Source organism: Aulostomus chinensis, chromosome 8 (genome assembly GCF_037954235.1).
Source record: "Aulostomus chinensis isolate RoL2024-O1b breed Wild chromosome 8, RoL_Achi_v1.0, whole genome shotgun sequence".
Taxonomy (NCBI): Eukaryota; Metazoa; Chordata; class Actinopteri; order Syngnathiformes; family Aulostomidae; genus Aulostomus; species Aulostomus chinensis.
In genome coordinates, this window is record NC_141327.1 from 11,497,195 (window position 1) to 11,512,563 (window position 15,369).

The 15,369-nt window shown below is 42.8% G+C and overlaps 1 protein-coding gene across 2 annotated transcripts; it reads left to right on the plus strand.

Moving 5' to 3' along the window:
* Positions 1-101: 101 nt before the first annotated feature.
* Positions 102-14,079, plus strand: qtgal (queuosine-tRNA galactosyltransferase). 2 transcript variants are annotated; one of them, XM_086210941.1, is made up of 12 exons: positions 102-462; positions 728-844; positions 926-1,025; positions 3,514-3,578; positions 3,854-3,919; positions 5,448-5,543; positions 8,869-8,964; positions 9,333-9,469; positions 11,623-11,758; positions 11,868-11,936; positions 12,085-12,159; positions 12,959-14,079. In XM_086210941.1, exons 1-12 carry the CDS (start codon positions 322-324, stop codon positions 13,037-13,039), a joined length of 1,179 nt encoding a protein of 392 aa, XP_086067067.1. In that variant the 5' UTR covers positions 102-321; the 3' UTR covers positions 13,040-14,079. The 2 variants fall into 2 exon arrangements, with proteins under 2 accessions (XP_086067067.1, XP_086067068.1); XM_086210942.1 differs by having other exon boundaries at positions 9,333-9,457.
* The last annotated feature ends 1,290 nt before the right edge of the window (positions 14,080-15,369 follow it).

Genomic DNA, 15,369 nt, shown 5'->3' on the forward strand with positions numbered 1-15,369 from the left:
TCGTTCTAAATGATTGACAGCAGTAACAGCGAATCTGGTGACCGTCCGTGTTTAGCATGAACCAATCACCGACTGAGCTTCCTTGTTTGCGGAAGTTGTGAAACTGTTACCCTCCATGCAGGTGTGGACGACACGCTTTCCTGTAATTCTTACCTTTGCCGTCTCGAAATGAAAAGGAAACCTTTCAAGTGATGTCAGTTGTTGACGTTAATGATTTTATATGGAGGACGGCTGCTGAATACGAGTGTTTACCGGTACTTGCCCCACATGTAGGTTGTTCTCCTCCGTCAGCGGCGTCAGATTTTAGCTAACACCGGTTTCATGGCTCCGGTGAAAAGAAGGTTCTCTGGGCTGAGAGACGAGGGGTCAGAGGTGATCATGAGCCCACCGAGGCGGCTTCGCACCTCAGAGACAGGAGTAGAGCCGCCGGGGGAGCAGGAGCCGGGGAGGACGGTGGATGTGGTGGGTGTTGATGGTTTGTGAGGCTGACCAGTGTGAGAGGAGGGCAGGGGCTCATATCTGATATACCTGATGTCTTCTCATCATTTAGGACTTGGTGATGAACCTTTTTTGGTTCAGTCTGGCCAATGAATAATTTTGTAATAGTTCCATCAATTGAACGGAATCAACTACCCCCCCCCCCCACCGTTTTTTCAATACCCTGACTATTTATGTTTAAAAAAAAAAAAAGAGTAACCGACAGTAAAACCCGTGTTGGTGTCCCCAGAGTATTGTCATGCCGGTATATAATGCATCCTGCTGGCTCCAGGAATGTCTGCAGGCTATATTACACCAGGACTTCCACGGAACCATGGAGCTCTCCATCTTTGATGACGCCAGCACTGTACGTGTGTTTATTGGACTCATGAGAACATTTCACTTGTGTTGGAGTCTGAGTAACTGTCTGTTTGTATTTGTCCCTCAGGATGACTCTGGGAATGTGGTAGAGAGTTGGAGGGAGAGGCTGAATGGGAGGGGCATCTCATTGGTGATCTCCGGCCACAGTTCTGACCAACCCAGAGGAGGTCAGTAGGGTTCTGACAGATGGCAACAACCTTCGAAAACATTGTGTGATTAGTTTCAATTTTGATTGAGTCTGGCTGAATGTAAGAGTCAACAAACACATGTCGTAGTAGACCTTGTTTGTGTACACCAGTGACATAAACTGTCAGCAGCTTAATGGTACGGATAAAATCTAAATTCATGATATTTTTGACCAAATATATTCACGCTGACATCATGGCACTGTTATAAGGATGATTATTATTATTGGTCCATCCACAAAAGATTGCCACAATAAATATTTTTGAGTCAGCACCCAGAAAGGATGGGCATGTGTTTTCAGATTTTTCTACTTTTACAATAATTATCAGTAATGTGGATATAATGGTTAAGTGGGTAAAAACAAATATTAGAACAATTGTAACATGATGTCACTTCACTGTAATTCAGCCTTTAAAACCAGAGAAATACAACATTCATGCAAAATTACTGTGTACAGTAACAATACCTAAAATGTAAGACAATATCTTTTTTCAGAAAATTTATATTATGCCAGTACATGCCAGCATGCACCACTGAGAGGCTGGCTGCAGTAATTTTCTGGATGAGCATGGATGAATGGATGAATAATAAACTCGTGAAAAACTCGTATTCATAACTAGGGAGTCACTGTTGTCACATTGATGTCAGATATTTGTCCACTACTGACATAAATAAATAAATATTGTTTCTTGAAACTTGTGTAAAATCACCAAACCTGTTGGAACTTAATATGTTCATCATTCTTGTAGTAATGGCTGCACGGTGGTGCAGTGGTCAGCACTGTTGCTTCACAGCAAGAAGGTTCTGGGTTTGAGTCCCGGCTCCAGCACAGCATCTTTCTGTGTGAGTCTGCATGTTCTCCCTGTTCCTGTGTGGGTTCTCTCTGGTACTCCAGCTTCCTCCCACAGTCCAAAGACATCAAGAGGGGACGAGGCTGATTGATACTCTAAATTGACCGTAGGTGTGACTGTGAGTGTGAATGGTTGTCTGTCTCTATGTGTTGGCCCTGTGATGGACTGGCGACGCATTCGGGGTGCTGCTGGGATAGGCTCCAGCCTAGCAAGCAGCGACCCTTAACTGGATAAGTGGTAGAAAATGGAACACAGTGATGTAAAACCATATGATGTAGTCACCAGGATCTGATACTGGATTTCTGGGCATGATGTTCATTATATATTGATTAATAATACATAAGTATCTTAAGCGTGTGATAATAATACATAAGTATCAGCAAAATGTACATCAAGTATATAAACTGCAAGTGTGCAAAGTGACCACATTTAGAATGAGGTTTTCTTCATGTGTGTAACCTCACTGACATGATTGGCTCTGATCAGCATTTTAAACTTGTCATAGTAGAGCTAATTCCAACCAAATCCTGTATAAAGTTTGTCTGAAGCAACACGTCTAATTTTTTTTCCAGCATCTCAAACAGATGCAGCTGAAAGTGTGTGACCCTGTATCTTAACACCTGCTAACATAAGGTAGCAATAGCTTCACTCATTTTCCATCGTGTCCTGTCTGATATCACCCTCATGTGGTGTGAAAAAAAAACGCCATGATCTTCTTATTTGAACGTGATACCAGCCTGCCCTAACCTGTGTCTCACAGCGTGCATTATTTGTAACAAGGCGATCATATATTTCACATGAAAAATTCTTGGCGTAAGAAGTTTTCAAATCAATTTCTTTCAGCTAACATGAATGCCTTTATCAGCATATCAGGTAAAAATTCAGTGTAGGCCAAAAGAAGCTAACGTAGCCGGTGACTGTTGGTAAATGTAGCTCAGAGGTGTCAATATTGCGTTAGCTGGATGTGATATTTAGCAATTCATTAATGCCCAGTTACTGTAGGTTTAGATTTAGCTTTCTTCATTAGCCCCTTGTAACAAAAGTAATATCAGCTGCAAAAGACAGAATGCACCATACTCCAACGTCCTCACACACCACAGAGCAATTTAATGAGAAAGACGGAGTGACTGATTTACACAGAGCATAATTGTTGCTGAATCGTATGTGTACATAGTATTCACAGCAGGGATGGGGGGCTGGCTGAACATAAACTACAGTAGCTGTCTGTGTTCATGGTAGAGCCGGACTACTGTTTGTCATAATGGCTCATTGATGGCGGCGATGCGATAACAACGGCGCTCTTCAGCTGGAGCTCTGAGTCAAAGTCTCTAGCCCCACAGGTCATTTCATCCTGTTGCTGGTATTTTTGTGGAATTTGTTCACTCTAAGGAAAATATAAACCGTAATGATCACCGCAGTAGTTTTAGTTTGACAATATGAGCGTGATGAAAGAGTTCTTCTCAGTATTACCGTGATTAATTATGTTTAAACTATGACTGACACATGTTCAAATGAAAATAAATAACACAGAGACATGCACACACATAAGTAGAAATGCAAAAGTCTTTACACACACACACACACACACAAACAAAAACACCTGTCTTTTTTCTTTCAGTGGGATATGCAAAAAATAAAGCAATATCTCAGAGTTGTGGAAAATACTTGTGCTTTCAGGATGCGGTGAGTTTTTATCCAACGGATCATGAGTTAGATCTCAATAAATCTGCTTTTCTCTCTCTCCCTCTCTCTCTCTCTCTTTGATACACATACTAATCATAATTAAGAATACTAATAATAATAACAACAGTAGTATTAGTAAGCTCAAGACACTGAATGAGAATTATCCTTTACTTCCTGGCTCACGTTTGTCTCTGCTCGTCTTTATAACTGCTACTGTGGACTGTATTTGTCGTCACGTAATTTGACTGTCTGGATTGATGTTTTGTTTACATCAGGATGACGTAATGATGCCCCAAAGGGTCCGTTTGCAGTATGAGGCATCGGTCCTCCACCCAAACTCCGTAAGGTTTGCTTACTCACTTCCTTCCCCTTACCTCACCCTTCCAGCTTTTCTTTTTCTTCACTCCTCCCCTTTCACTTTCTCTTTCTCTCCCCCTCTCACCCTCTCTTCACTTCTCTGTTTATTGTGCAGAAATGTATCCGTCCAAAATTTCTAGCAGTCTGACTTAGATTGAGAAAAAACATGGTAGGGAGTGAGTGTGTGTGTGTATTGGCTGGCAGATCAGCGTGAGTTTCCTGTGTTGATGCTTTCTATGTGCTGCCAGGTCAGAGGTCAAGGGTCATGTGTATGGGAAGTGAGGGAGACAGCATGGAGACAGCAGGCTTGCCACCCTGCACAAACAGTCTGCACTGCTCTGTCATGGCTGACATTTTTTACCTCATGGTTCTGGATAAAACATGAGCCTCTTTGTTGTTGTTTTGGTTTAGTTCTCAGTTCTTCGCAAATGTTTGGTTTTTTTTTCTCATAGAACTTCTCCTGCATGTTTGATGGACCATCAATATTTGCTCTCTGGCCTGTATTACTTGCTCCATGAGATATTAGGTACTTCATGATCTTTTACACTTCTGCGCTGGCAACAGCCGCCAGAGGCTAATTCTTCAAATTACATACAGGTATTCATTAGAATTCCAAGATGAGCCGATTTTGGTTGCCGAAGGTCCAATTTCAAGGTCACGTCAACACTCAAAACGTGCTTTGGTCCAGTGAACGCCTCAAAGGAATTCCTCTAGGGCAACATTTCATTTTACCGAAAAAGCAACTTAAAATCTTTCACTAACGTCTGCAGACGGCGCCATATACATACGGTACACTATGATATATCGATAATGTCTTGCCGTGAAGTGGTAATTCTTGTTTTCCAGTTTTGCTACACACATAACCCAAAAAGGGTCATGACTCAAAGACTCATTTTTATTTTGTAATTCGTATGTAAGATGCATAACCAGGCTAAAGAATGTAAATAAAACAGAAGGGAGAGTTTTCTGACTGTTTTCTGTCTGGCTGCTCTGAACGGCTCAAATGTGCTTGATCGTACTTGTTGTGACTGACACCCGGCTGGTTCCTGACAGGGATCAGGCAGCAGAGGGAATCCATTCACATGTGTAACTCATATTGCAATTTTAATGAAATTAAGATTAAGTGTGCAGCCGTAATCAGTAATGTATAAATATGGATGACGTGACTGCTGATGCGCTGTATCCTCGTCAAGTTCTGGTGGTTTCAAGCGGAACACATTTAGCAGCTTCTGATTTAAGTGGTGACTTTAAGATCATAACTCTTTTCGATTCACTTTCTGTTGAGTGACTATTTGCCAAATCGGCTAATCAGTTCAACTCAGCAGGAAAGTGTTCCATTTTTGAGGTTTAATGTTTTGAATGTTAATGTTGAGATTGTCACTGAATTTAGTTGCTCATTTGGGAAAATAAGTTATCGTCTAATGGTGTAATATGTCGTTATTGTTGTATTATTACATATATTATTATTATTATAGACATGTTAATGACGGTGTCTATTGATGTGTGTTGCAGCTGATTGGCTGTAGAGTTCAGAGGGTTCCAGAGGGATCTACACAACGCTACACTCGCTGGATCAACACCATCACACAGGATCAGCTCCTCACACAGGTAAGTACTCTCATTTCTGGGCAGCGTGCATATATGTGTGTGTGTGTGTGTGTGTGTGTGTGTGTGTGTGCGTGCGTGCGTGCGTGCGTGTGCACGCGCGTGTGTATTTGTTAGAGGTCATGTGCCAGGCAGCAGGCAGGTCACATAGAAACAGGATATATGCCTACCGCTTGCAGTTTCCATGGAAATGTGGCAGGGATTGAATGGCGGACGCAGCATCGTGACCTTTCTGTCCATCACAGTCCCACCAGAGGAAGCGAGCCACGCTGCAGGGAGAGTCACTAGTGGAAATTGTTGGCAGTGGAAAAGTCAATTTTGCAGACTATAATATACTGTGAGTACACCAGCTGAGCTTGCGGGAGACATTTGAGCGTGCTCAAAGTGTTGCCACATATTCACACCACTGAAGACAAGACTACTCAACATTACTGTAAACATGTGAAGGTCTCACAACACGGTTCATTTCTCAAGGAACTGGCTTCACGCCCCATTAAGGAAAAATGATGGCGTCATGTGGCGTTATTGTGGGTTTCATTTCCTACTTTTCCTATATCCAAATAAACTGACTGGGCAAGTGGGAGCAGGCGACGCTTAAGATGTCGTTCCTCCAGTGGCCCCCTAGACTGTGGCTCCAAAAATATTCTGACTTATGTAACTTGGAAAGCCTGTGTGATGAATATTTGAGGAGTTTAAGGAAGATGGACCCGTGGCCTGTGCTGAAAATCACCACTGGGTAGAGGAGTTTGTTGTTTTATCTGATGCAGTGTGTCACAGCTGGGTCAGGAGGAACATTATACCAAATGAATCACACCTGAGATTGTGATGTCACTCTCCACACACACAATGCTCACCCACACTTTTTCTTCCATCCGGGAACGAGAAACAGACACCCCACGCTGATGTTATCTGATGAACAGTGAAATTAATACCTGATGCCTCGCTGTGGGAAAGATGGGAAGTTATGATTGTGTGAGAAGTCCAGCGTGTCCTAAGTAACAAAAATGTCTGACTTTGCCGATGTAGTTCATCATTAGGCACGTCGATCTTCAGATGTTTTACTATTCAGAAAATCTTCATAGTGAACAGCCCCCCTTCTAACCTCATCAAGTAGCCACATGAATCATTAAAAAAAATGATAAGAGAGCCAGATGGTTCAAAGTATTTAACTTCTATGTAGTGACTGCTGTCTGGACAAAACACAGTGTTACCAAGGGTACAAGTCTCTCTCTCCCTCTCTCTCTCGAGTCTGTCTCTCGCTCTCCTGTTCTTTCTTTCTCTCTCACTCGCTCTTTCTCTCTCTCTCTCTCTCTCTCTGTCACTCACACACACACACACTCACACAGTCTGCATAACTCCTTAGCAGACATTCCGGAATATTGATATGATATTAAATTTCATGAAGCATGAAAATGAGATCATTCATTAATCCTGCAGGATTAAAAGCAGCTCATTTCTCTTCTACAATTTATATGTCCATACCTTCAGGTTCTGGATCAAGAACCAAAGTTGGAACAGACTTTTACTCAGGGTGGTGCTCACTTGACCCAGAGCAGGACCCCGAGTACTCATCTGTAGGACATTAGATATGGTGATCCATAACCTGCCCTACCCCACTGACAACTCATCCACACTGACACTCTCTCTCTCTCTCTCCCTCCCTCTTTCCCAGAAGTCATTCTTATTCATCGTATTCATGCTTTTGGCCACAGCTCACATCTGCAAAATGTTGCAATCTCGCAACAGAAGGGAGAGGAGATGTTCGTAGGTGGATAGATTCACACAAACACACAGGCATGCCCAGCTGTTCAACTGGCTGAATCCAGATGTGTTTTTGCACTCTTGAGTTACATCGCAGTTTTTTATATATATATATATATATATATATATATATATATAAAACAGTGTTCACGTAGAAAAAACTGAACACATCAAGTGAATCACGGTGACGTTGCAGTGGGGAAAGAAGGGGATAAACCTGGAATGACCCACACAAAACTGTTACAAAACACTTACAAGGAAAAGCAAAGAAAGACAAAGAGGGGTGGGGGACTGAAGCGGGGATGTCACAGTGAAACAAATGAGGTGGGGCTCTATTAAAAGAAATAAAGAGTCTGTAATGTGGTCCTGGCGTGTTAAAGAGGTGTAGTCAGAGCGATGAGGCCAAAACAAGCACATTAGTCAAAGCGTGAAGTGTGTATCATTCCCCTGCACACTTCAGGAGACACACACTTCTGAACTCTTACCTGTTGTGTTTACAGGACTGTAAATAAACTCTTGTGGAAGGTGTGTGGACTTTCTGGTCCTTCAAACCATTTCCCTGCAAGCCACCAGCCAATTCCTGGTCCCGTTTGAGCTCATATTACTGCTCTAATCACAACTTGGAAGTTTATGTTTTAAGAGTGTGTGTGTGTGTGTGTGTGTGTGTGTGTGTGTGTGTGTGTGTGTGTGTGTGTGTGTGTGTGTGTGTGTGTGGAGAGCTTGATGAGGGGTAAACCGCAGGGGGAGATCTGATTACATGCAGGTATTCTGAAAACTCAGGCTATGCGAGTTCGTTCATGCTTTTGTGTAACTCTCTCTGGTTGTAACAATTTCACTACATTAACTACAGTTTCCAGATGTGCAGTTCATGTTGTTCTTTCTCAGTTTTACAACTTTCTTACCCCTGCAAAGGTATGTGATCACCTGTTGGTTTGCAGGATATGCCAAAAACTAAAAGATGCATTTGAATGAAATTTGGGGTAAATACAGGAAATACTACAAGGAACGAGTGCCTTACTTTTGGAGGGGATCTGGTTTGAATTGTAGATCTGGACTCTGAATAGGGTTTTTGAGGCCATTGGCAGGATATAGCTATAAGCAGTGGCTTCCTCGGCAGAGGTATACTTGCTGTCTAGTTTTAAATCTGTCTTCCCTGGGTTTACATAACTTAATAAATGCTAGCTGCTACGCTAAGATCTTTTTCCAGCACAGTCACTGAAACACCGAACAAACAATTAATTGGATCAGTCTTTGTTCTTTTCAAGCAAAAAGGAAGTTCTGGATAAAAGAGGTTTCATACGTCGCCACAGAGCTGAAATCTTGAGCTCCCCAGATATCAATGGAGTTAATGGTCATGGAGGTTTGAGATGGTTCACTACCTCCCTTAATAGCTTCCCCTTTAATTTCTCAACCATTTGTGTGTTTTGGTAGTGGCCTGATATTTAAACTCAAGTTTGTTTAACTTAAATAATTGAATCTCAGGTCTTTCACGCTACAGGGCTGAAAACATCTTCCTTCTGGGTTGGATGTGTTTGAGGTTACAGTCTCAACTGTTCTTGCATCTCAGGTGTACACTTCCCATGGGCCAACGGTCATCATGCCCACGTGGTTCTGCTCAAGGAACTGGTTCCTGGAAGTGGGATCCTTTGACGAGGGAGGTAAGGTAAGGCAGTCCCCCTCTAGTTGTACTTGTCTTTTTTGTGGAACCCTCCTTGAGTTCCACTCAACAACGAGCCCAACCCTCCGTCCTGAAATCCTCGACCTCCATCACCGACCGTGTTTACCGTAAACATCTGACATCTGAATTGTTAGCTAACTGAGGTGACTCTTACATTTCGTATTTGTTCATCGTGACAGGAAAAGCACAGATAGAATTAATATCATGGATGATGGCTGCATTCCATTTTGGTGAGTCAGTCCCAACAATTGTGTTCTTCAGATCACACTCACCAGGACAATAAATGGAATGGAGCCATCATTCGTGTCATTACTTACACATTTTACTAGCCTCCTCTTCATCTATCTCTCCAGGGAGTCCCGGAGGACTTGCTCTTCTTTTACCAGAGTCTTCGTTGCGGAGGGGGCCTGGCTAGGGTTGACCAAGACCTGCTGATCTACCGTTACCATGAGAAGGCCGCCACACACTCCGTGACAGAGTCAGTCTGGCTGTACGCCCCTCATGCACACATACTTGGACCCAGTGTTGATCCTCCACCTACTCACAGCTGCCCACTGGCATCCCAGATTTTCTCAGCTTGAGATTCTCACACACAAATGCATGCACACACACACACACACACACACACACACACACACACACACACACACACACACACACATTCACACAAACAGATGCATGTTTTCATCATCTTGAGATACTCTGAATGTTATTTTTTGTAATTCCGCACACTTTCCCAGCATATGAATCAGGACGTTCAAACTGTCCTCAGTCTGGAATGTTCAGTATCTGTCCAACACTGTTGGAGGGAATCGGATCTTATTGTGAACAGAAGTGATTCAGATGGTGTGTGTGTGTGTGTGTGTTTTAGGGGGAGCTTACATTCTTTCAGTTGCTTGTGCTTTGGCAAGGTCATGTAGTGTCTACAGGTGTGTGTGTCTGTCTGTCTGTCTGTCTGTCTGTCTGTCTGTCTGTCTGTCTCAAAATATAAAACACACCAAAGGAGAATTTCATGCCTCCCTAACACCTCCATCCTTCCTCTCTGCTCTTCTTACTTCCTCCTGTCTCTGTCCACTGTTTGCATACCCACCCTTCACCCATCATCATCATCCTCCTCTCTCTGTCTTCATCTATCATCTGTCTTATTTTGGGAGGCCTATTTCAAGCTTGCCTTGCCTTCTTTCCACTCCCCCCCCCCCCACTTTGTGTCACCCCTTCCCATCCGCTGCTTGCTTGCCTCCTTTCTTTAGACAAATGAAGCCGTCTTCTTCTTTCTGCCTCTAATCTACACACACACACACTCACATTCTCACACACACATTAGTAATTGTAGATGTGCTGTCTCTGAGGCGACATGTTTTAGAACTGTTACGATGATGCCAGAGACTGAATGAGAGGACAGTGTACATGATGTGCGTTTGTTCACACGCTGTGTACGTGAATGTAAGTCTTTTGAGCTACAGGGTGCTAGGGGGATAAATGATTCAGCTTATAGGAGATCTCTGCCTCCTTACCACTGTGTGTGTGTGTGTGCGTGTGTGCATGCATGTGTGTGGAGACCACCTGTGTGCCCCATGGTAGTGGGTTTTGGTTGTGTTTGTCATATGCAAGCCTCCAGTTAGAACCAGTGAGATGTTCATATCAGGAGATGATGGTGAAACAGCTTCTGTGAATGTGTGTCTCATCACTAAATATCAGTGTGTTCCTCTGTGTACATGTGTGATACAGCGCAGTGGGGGGTTAAAAGCATACACTCTAACGTGTCTGTGTGTGTGAGAGAGAGAGAGACAGGCCTCTGTACAGCTGTGCATATCAGTCAAGGTGGAGGCAGCGAGAAAACAAACCCATTTTCTCCTCTCCTTTAACAAATCAGATCAATTGAATTCAGTAATTGATTTTTTGTTTTTTGCGTCCAACGTGGTGACAGACGTGGCCGGAGCTCTTACACTTTCAAAATTCCATCCGTCCCATTCTTAGATTTTGGTGGTCAAAGATAAGGGTGGCCTCACATAACAGGGTTTTGGGCATAACTCACGAATTCCTGTTAATTATAACAAATTTGGACCAAAATGTCACATGGCATGTAAAAATAAGTAACGACATTTTATATCCCAAAGGTCAGCTAAAGGCAACTTCTCTGCCGGCCGGTATTTAATGCCATTTCAGTGACGCCTTTAGGGGATAAGGATTTTTTAATGTCCTCTCAAGACATTTTAAACTTTCATTAGATTTCTCAGTCAAACTCACAATAAAAGAAACGCAGCATTTTGTTGTTTAACATATCTGTCACAAGTTTTAAAAGGTTCTTTCTTGGCCCACACTACATCCCCCCTCCAGGTTTGGTGAAAATCAGCCATATTGGGTTTTTTTGTGCAATCCTGCAAACAAACAAAAACATTAGCTCCTCTGTGGGTGTAAATTGGCCATTTTCTTAAATATCCCCATGTGTCTGTGTAGGTAGTTCAAGACAGCATTTACGCTTGAGTCATTACTGTATCACTACAGTCTCACTGCATGAGTGTGAGTTATACTAAGCATGAGGTGTATGTGTCAGTGTGGGCGTTTTTGTTTTTTTTATTATTTATTTCGTTTCTTCCTTATTGTGTCAGAAAGGAACTTCCTCACCAGATATCCTGTTTCTAGGGAAACCATTTGGAAGCTGCGAGTGGAATTCCTGCAGGAGAGAGTCCTCCACCAATGGGACAGCTTCACCATTTGGAATGCTGGGAAACAAGGCCGCAAGCTGTACCGATGCCTGAACCCAACCAATCAGAAGAAAGTATGTAACCTCGAGATGTGCAGTTAAAATAAATTTACTGGTGTAATTCTCACTGGATTGATGGTAGTTGAACGCAGCTGAATGTGGTTTGTTATTCAATATCTTTCAGGTAAAAGCCTTCTGTGACGTGGATGAGAACAAGATCCAGAAAGGTTTCTACACGTATGAGGAATCCCTGGTGAGATAAATACCAAGTACAGTAGGGTTATTTTGGTCAGGTCTCTCTTTTGAAAACACAGTAAGAGGGGCTGAAACATCTAGAATTATTGATGTTCCATACCAGTGTGCAACATCCAAGCTGTTGCTTTTTCTTGCTGTCCTTGCAGGAAAAACCGAAGCCAAAAGTCCCAATTCTGCACTACAGACACGCCTCTGCCCCCTTTATCATCTGTGTCAAAATGGTGAGCAGGAAATGTGTTTGTGTCTTGTATGTTTGCTGTCCCCCAGGTCTGTAATCTAACTCTTAACAACTTAATGACCGAGGGCGTGTGCCTGGCACAGCACATAGCACACACACAGGAGGCAGGCAGGAAATGGGTTGAGACCACAGCCTGATCTTTGATCACATGTTGCTTGTGCAAACATCATAGACTTCAGCAGTGTTTGACTCACTCACACGTGTTCATTTTTGTTGAAATTTATTTCAGAAATTCCTGGAAGAAATCTCTTACTGTAGCTGCTCCAACAACGTTCTATGTGTTCATTTATGTTTTGATAGACAATAACATTCACACAGACACACACGATGTCTCCTTATCACCCAGCAAGATAAAAACATCGAATCTTGGCTCAACCCACCAACACAAACTACTAATTGCTCAATTATGGGAATTAGGAGTTTGAGAACATGAAGAGCTGGATTCAGTCACTCTCACTGACAAACACACACACACACACACACACACACACACACACACACACACACACACACACACACACACACACCTGGACTCAATCCTACAGATGTCAAACAATTCATTGCAACAACAAATGTACCAAAGTGAAACTGAATTTACAGGAGGTGAGTCCGGATCGTTAATCTGAGTGTGACTTGCTTTGAAGTCACAGATGAGAACCCCCAAACCCGAAGCCAGGCTGAAAGAGCCAATCCTAATAAAGTGTTCAATGATGATTTGTGGACATGTTCACCTCCAAACATGTTTTTCAGTTCCTGTTTTTTCTCTCATGCTTCCTGTTCAGGACATGACTGGAGGCATTCTGGAAGAAAATCTCAACTCTTTGCAGTTGAAGGAAGGAACAGACTACCTCCATTTTAACTGAGTGGCTGGAGTGACGGTGAAGATGTTCGCAGAATACTCAGGACTGGTTAGCTAACATAGAGACTGGAAGCAGTGGGGAAAGTAACCATTCCTTTAAGACAGTTAGGTGAGAGAAACATGCCAATATGTGCTCTTGAATGTGCATTGAAGTTGAAGTGATAGGAGCGATTGTGTTGTTACAGAACGTCCAGTTTCTAAAGGGTAGAGTTGACTGTCCTCTCAGATGCAACCAGGCCAAATCAGACACACACACACAAACACACACACACACACACACACACACACACACACATACCTGCCACAAATGGGCAAACATGGATACTGCATGTTTGTTTTCCTTTCTCGGGTCTCTTATGAAATCTAAAGAACAATAACCCCTTTAAGAGAGCACAGTTCTTACACATAAACACACAAAAAGTTTATTTTACCTCACAGAGTGTGGAGTTTTTCTGCCCAAAGGTAAACAGACCTTTCCCAAAAATCTCCCCCAGTGTTTCCTCAGTTGGTGAGTTGGTCTGTCTCACTGTAAATATGGACAGCAATGTGTAGGGCAGCAGGAGCAACCCTGAGTACAGATTCACTTCATTATGTTAGAAGTTTTTTTTTCATGTTTGATGAATAGCAGGACTGATTCAGTGTGGGGTTTGAGGTGAAAACACCAGATCTCTGCCACCCACAGAACACTTCTTTGTAGGGGCTGAGAAAAATATCAAACCCACTTAGCGCTTACTCTCCAAGCGCCGAGAAACCTTTTCCCGCTCTTTGCTCCTACACCCCCCCCCCCCCACACACACACACACACACACAGAGGAATGTATAGTCAGTTGAGTCATTCTACAGGAAGTAGAGACACACTTCAGGATGTGAATTCCTCTCTGAGAGGACTGATCATTTCAATGCTAATAATGCATTCGTCAACTTTTAAAAGAATGTAGCTTTAATTCCTGAGGTATTTTGTGATTACTGCTCATAAATATTCAGTTGATATGTTGAGGAACCTCTCCTCAGATAACTTTGTCGTTAGTCAATTACAGAGCCATCATGAGGGAATACCTTTTCTGAATAAATTGCTGTGTGAATTGTTGTGTTTGTTGTTTTTTATTTAATTGATAGAAGTAAAGTAATGTAGTTAGAAACTTGGCTTGTCTTGACAAATTGAAATTGCTTTAAAAATAAGTCGCTTTAACGTACCAAAATGACTCTTTGGAGTAGACAGTTTCTGCCTCATATCGAATGGAATTTTTTTTCCTTTTGGGACTAGAAGTGAGACGCATACAGTTGGCACTTAGGTTGCCTTACAATTTCAACAAAAAGATGGGATCATAGCCTTAAGCTTCATGTTTCTTCCCCTGAAATGAGCAGTTGGCAAATCTCATGGATGTGTCTTTGATCTCTGGATGATATGTTTGATCTATGGGTCCATGGGTCCATGGGTCCTGTCTTTGATCTCTTGGTTCCGTCTTTGATCAATGACTTTGATGTGGTCTATGATTCTGCATATCAGCACATTTGTACAAAAAACAGATATTTTGCCAAGTTCACTGTCGTAGTTGTTGTTGCTATCTGCTGTTTTGTCACAGAGAGAAAAGCAGCAACATCCCCGTCTACAAACTGATCAACTGAAAAAAATCTCATTTAAACATGTCTTGAGGACGAGGAGCAAATCTATCCCACCTACAGATGGAGGAGAATCTGTACCCACATATGTATGATGTACCACAGTTTGGGGAAGGAGGTCATGGATAGGTTATGGCAGCCAATCCTTGATGTTCAGTGTGCTGAAGATGGAAGGGATGGTGGTGAAAAGTTCCAACAGCCACACTCCTGCAACCACTGCCAGTCGTACAGGCATACAACCTCAGGAGGGTCAGTCTACCGACAGGAACCACGACAGTGATGATTGGCTGTACGGCAGCAAAATGAATCATGCCGACAGAAACATGACCCCAGCCACAGCCACCATAGTAAGGCATGAATCTTTAGGATGGGCCATGAGGTAAGTCTACCTACAGGTCCAACAGGAGCCAAGATGGCAGTGGTGGGCAGTATCGTGGCAACATGCAGCGTTTCGACAGGATCCACAGGAACCACAACTACTGCTACAACTAGATGCCTGTCTTCCTACAACTATGGGAACTACAACCACCAGTTAAGGAGCTTGGGATCACATCTCTTAATCCTCCTTGTTTCAAAAAACAAATTTAGATGTCTAAGGAATTGACGGGTAATTGTGTATTTTTTCCTCTCTGTTCAAGTGTGTCGGTCAGGTATACAGTATATATGAGGGTCCATCAGCGCTGATCTGCATCTTGACTGACTTGTTGATGGCCA

Excerpts from the sequence above, each read along its gene's own strand:
- qtgal (XM_086210941.1), top strand. The coding sequence starts at position 322 with ATGGCTCCGGTGAAAAGAAGGTTCTCTGGGCTGAGAGACGAGGGGTCA. Across the intron at positions 3,920-5,447 it reads CGGTCCTCCACCCAAACTCC|CTGATTGGCTGTAGAGTTCA; the intron begins GTAAGGTTTGCT and ends TGTGTGTTGCAG. Across the intron at positions 9,470-11,622 it reads GTGACAGAGTCAGTCTGGCT|GGAAACCATTTGGAAGCTGC; the intron begins GTACGCCCCTCA and ends TCCTGTTTCTAG.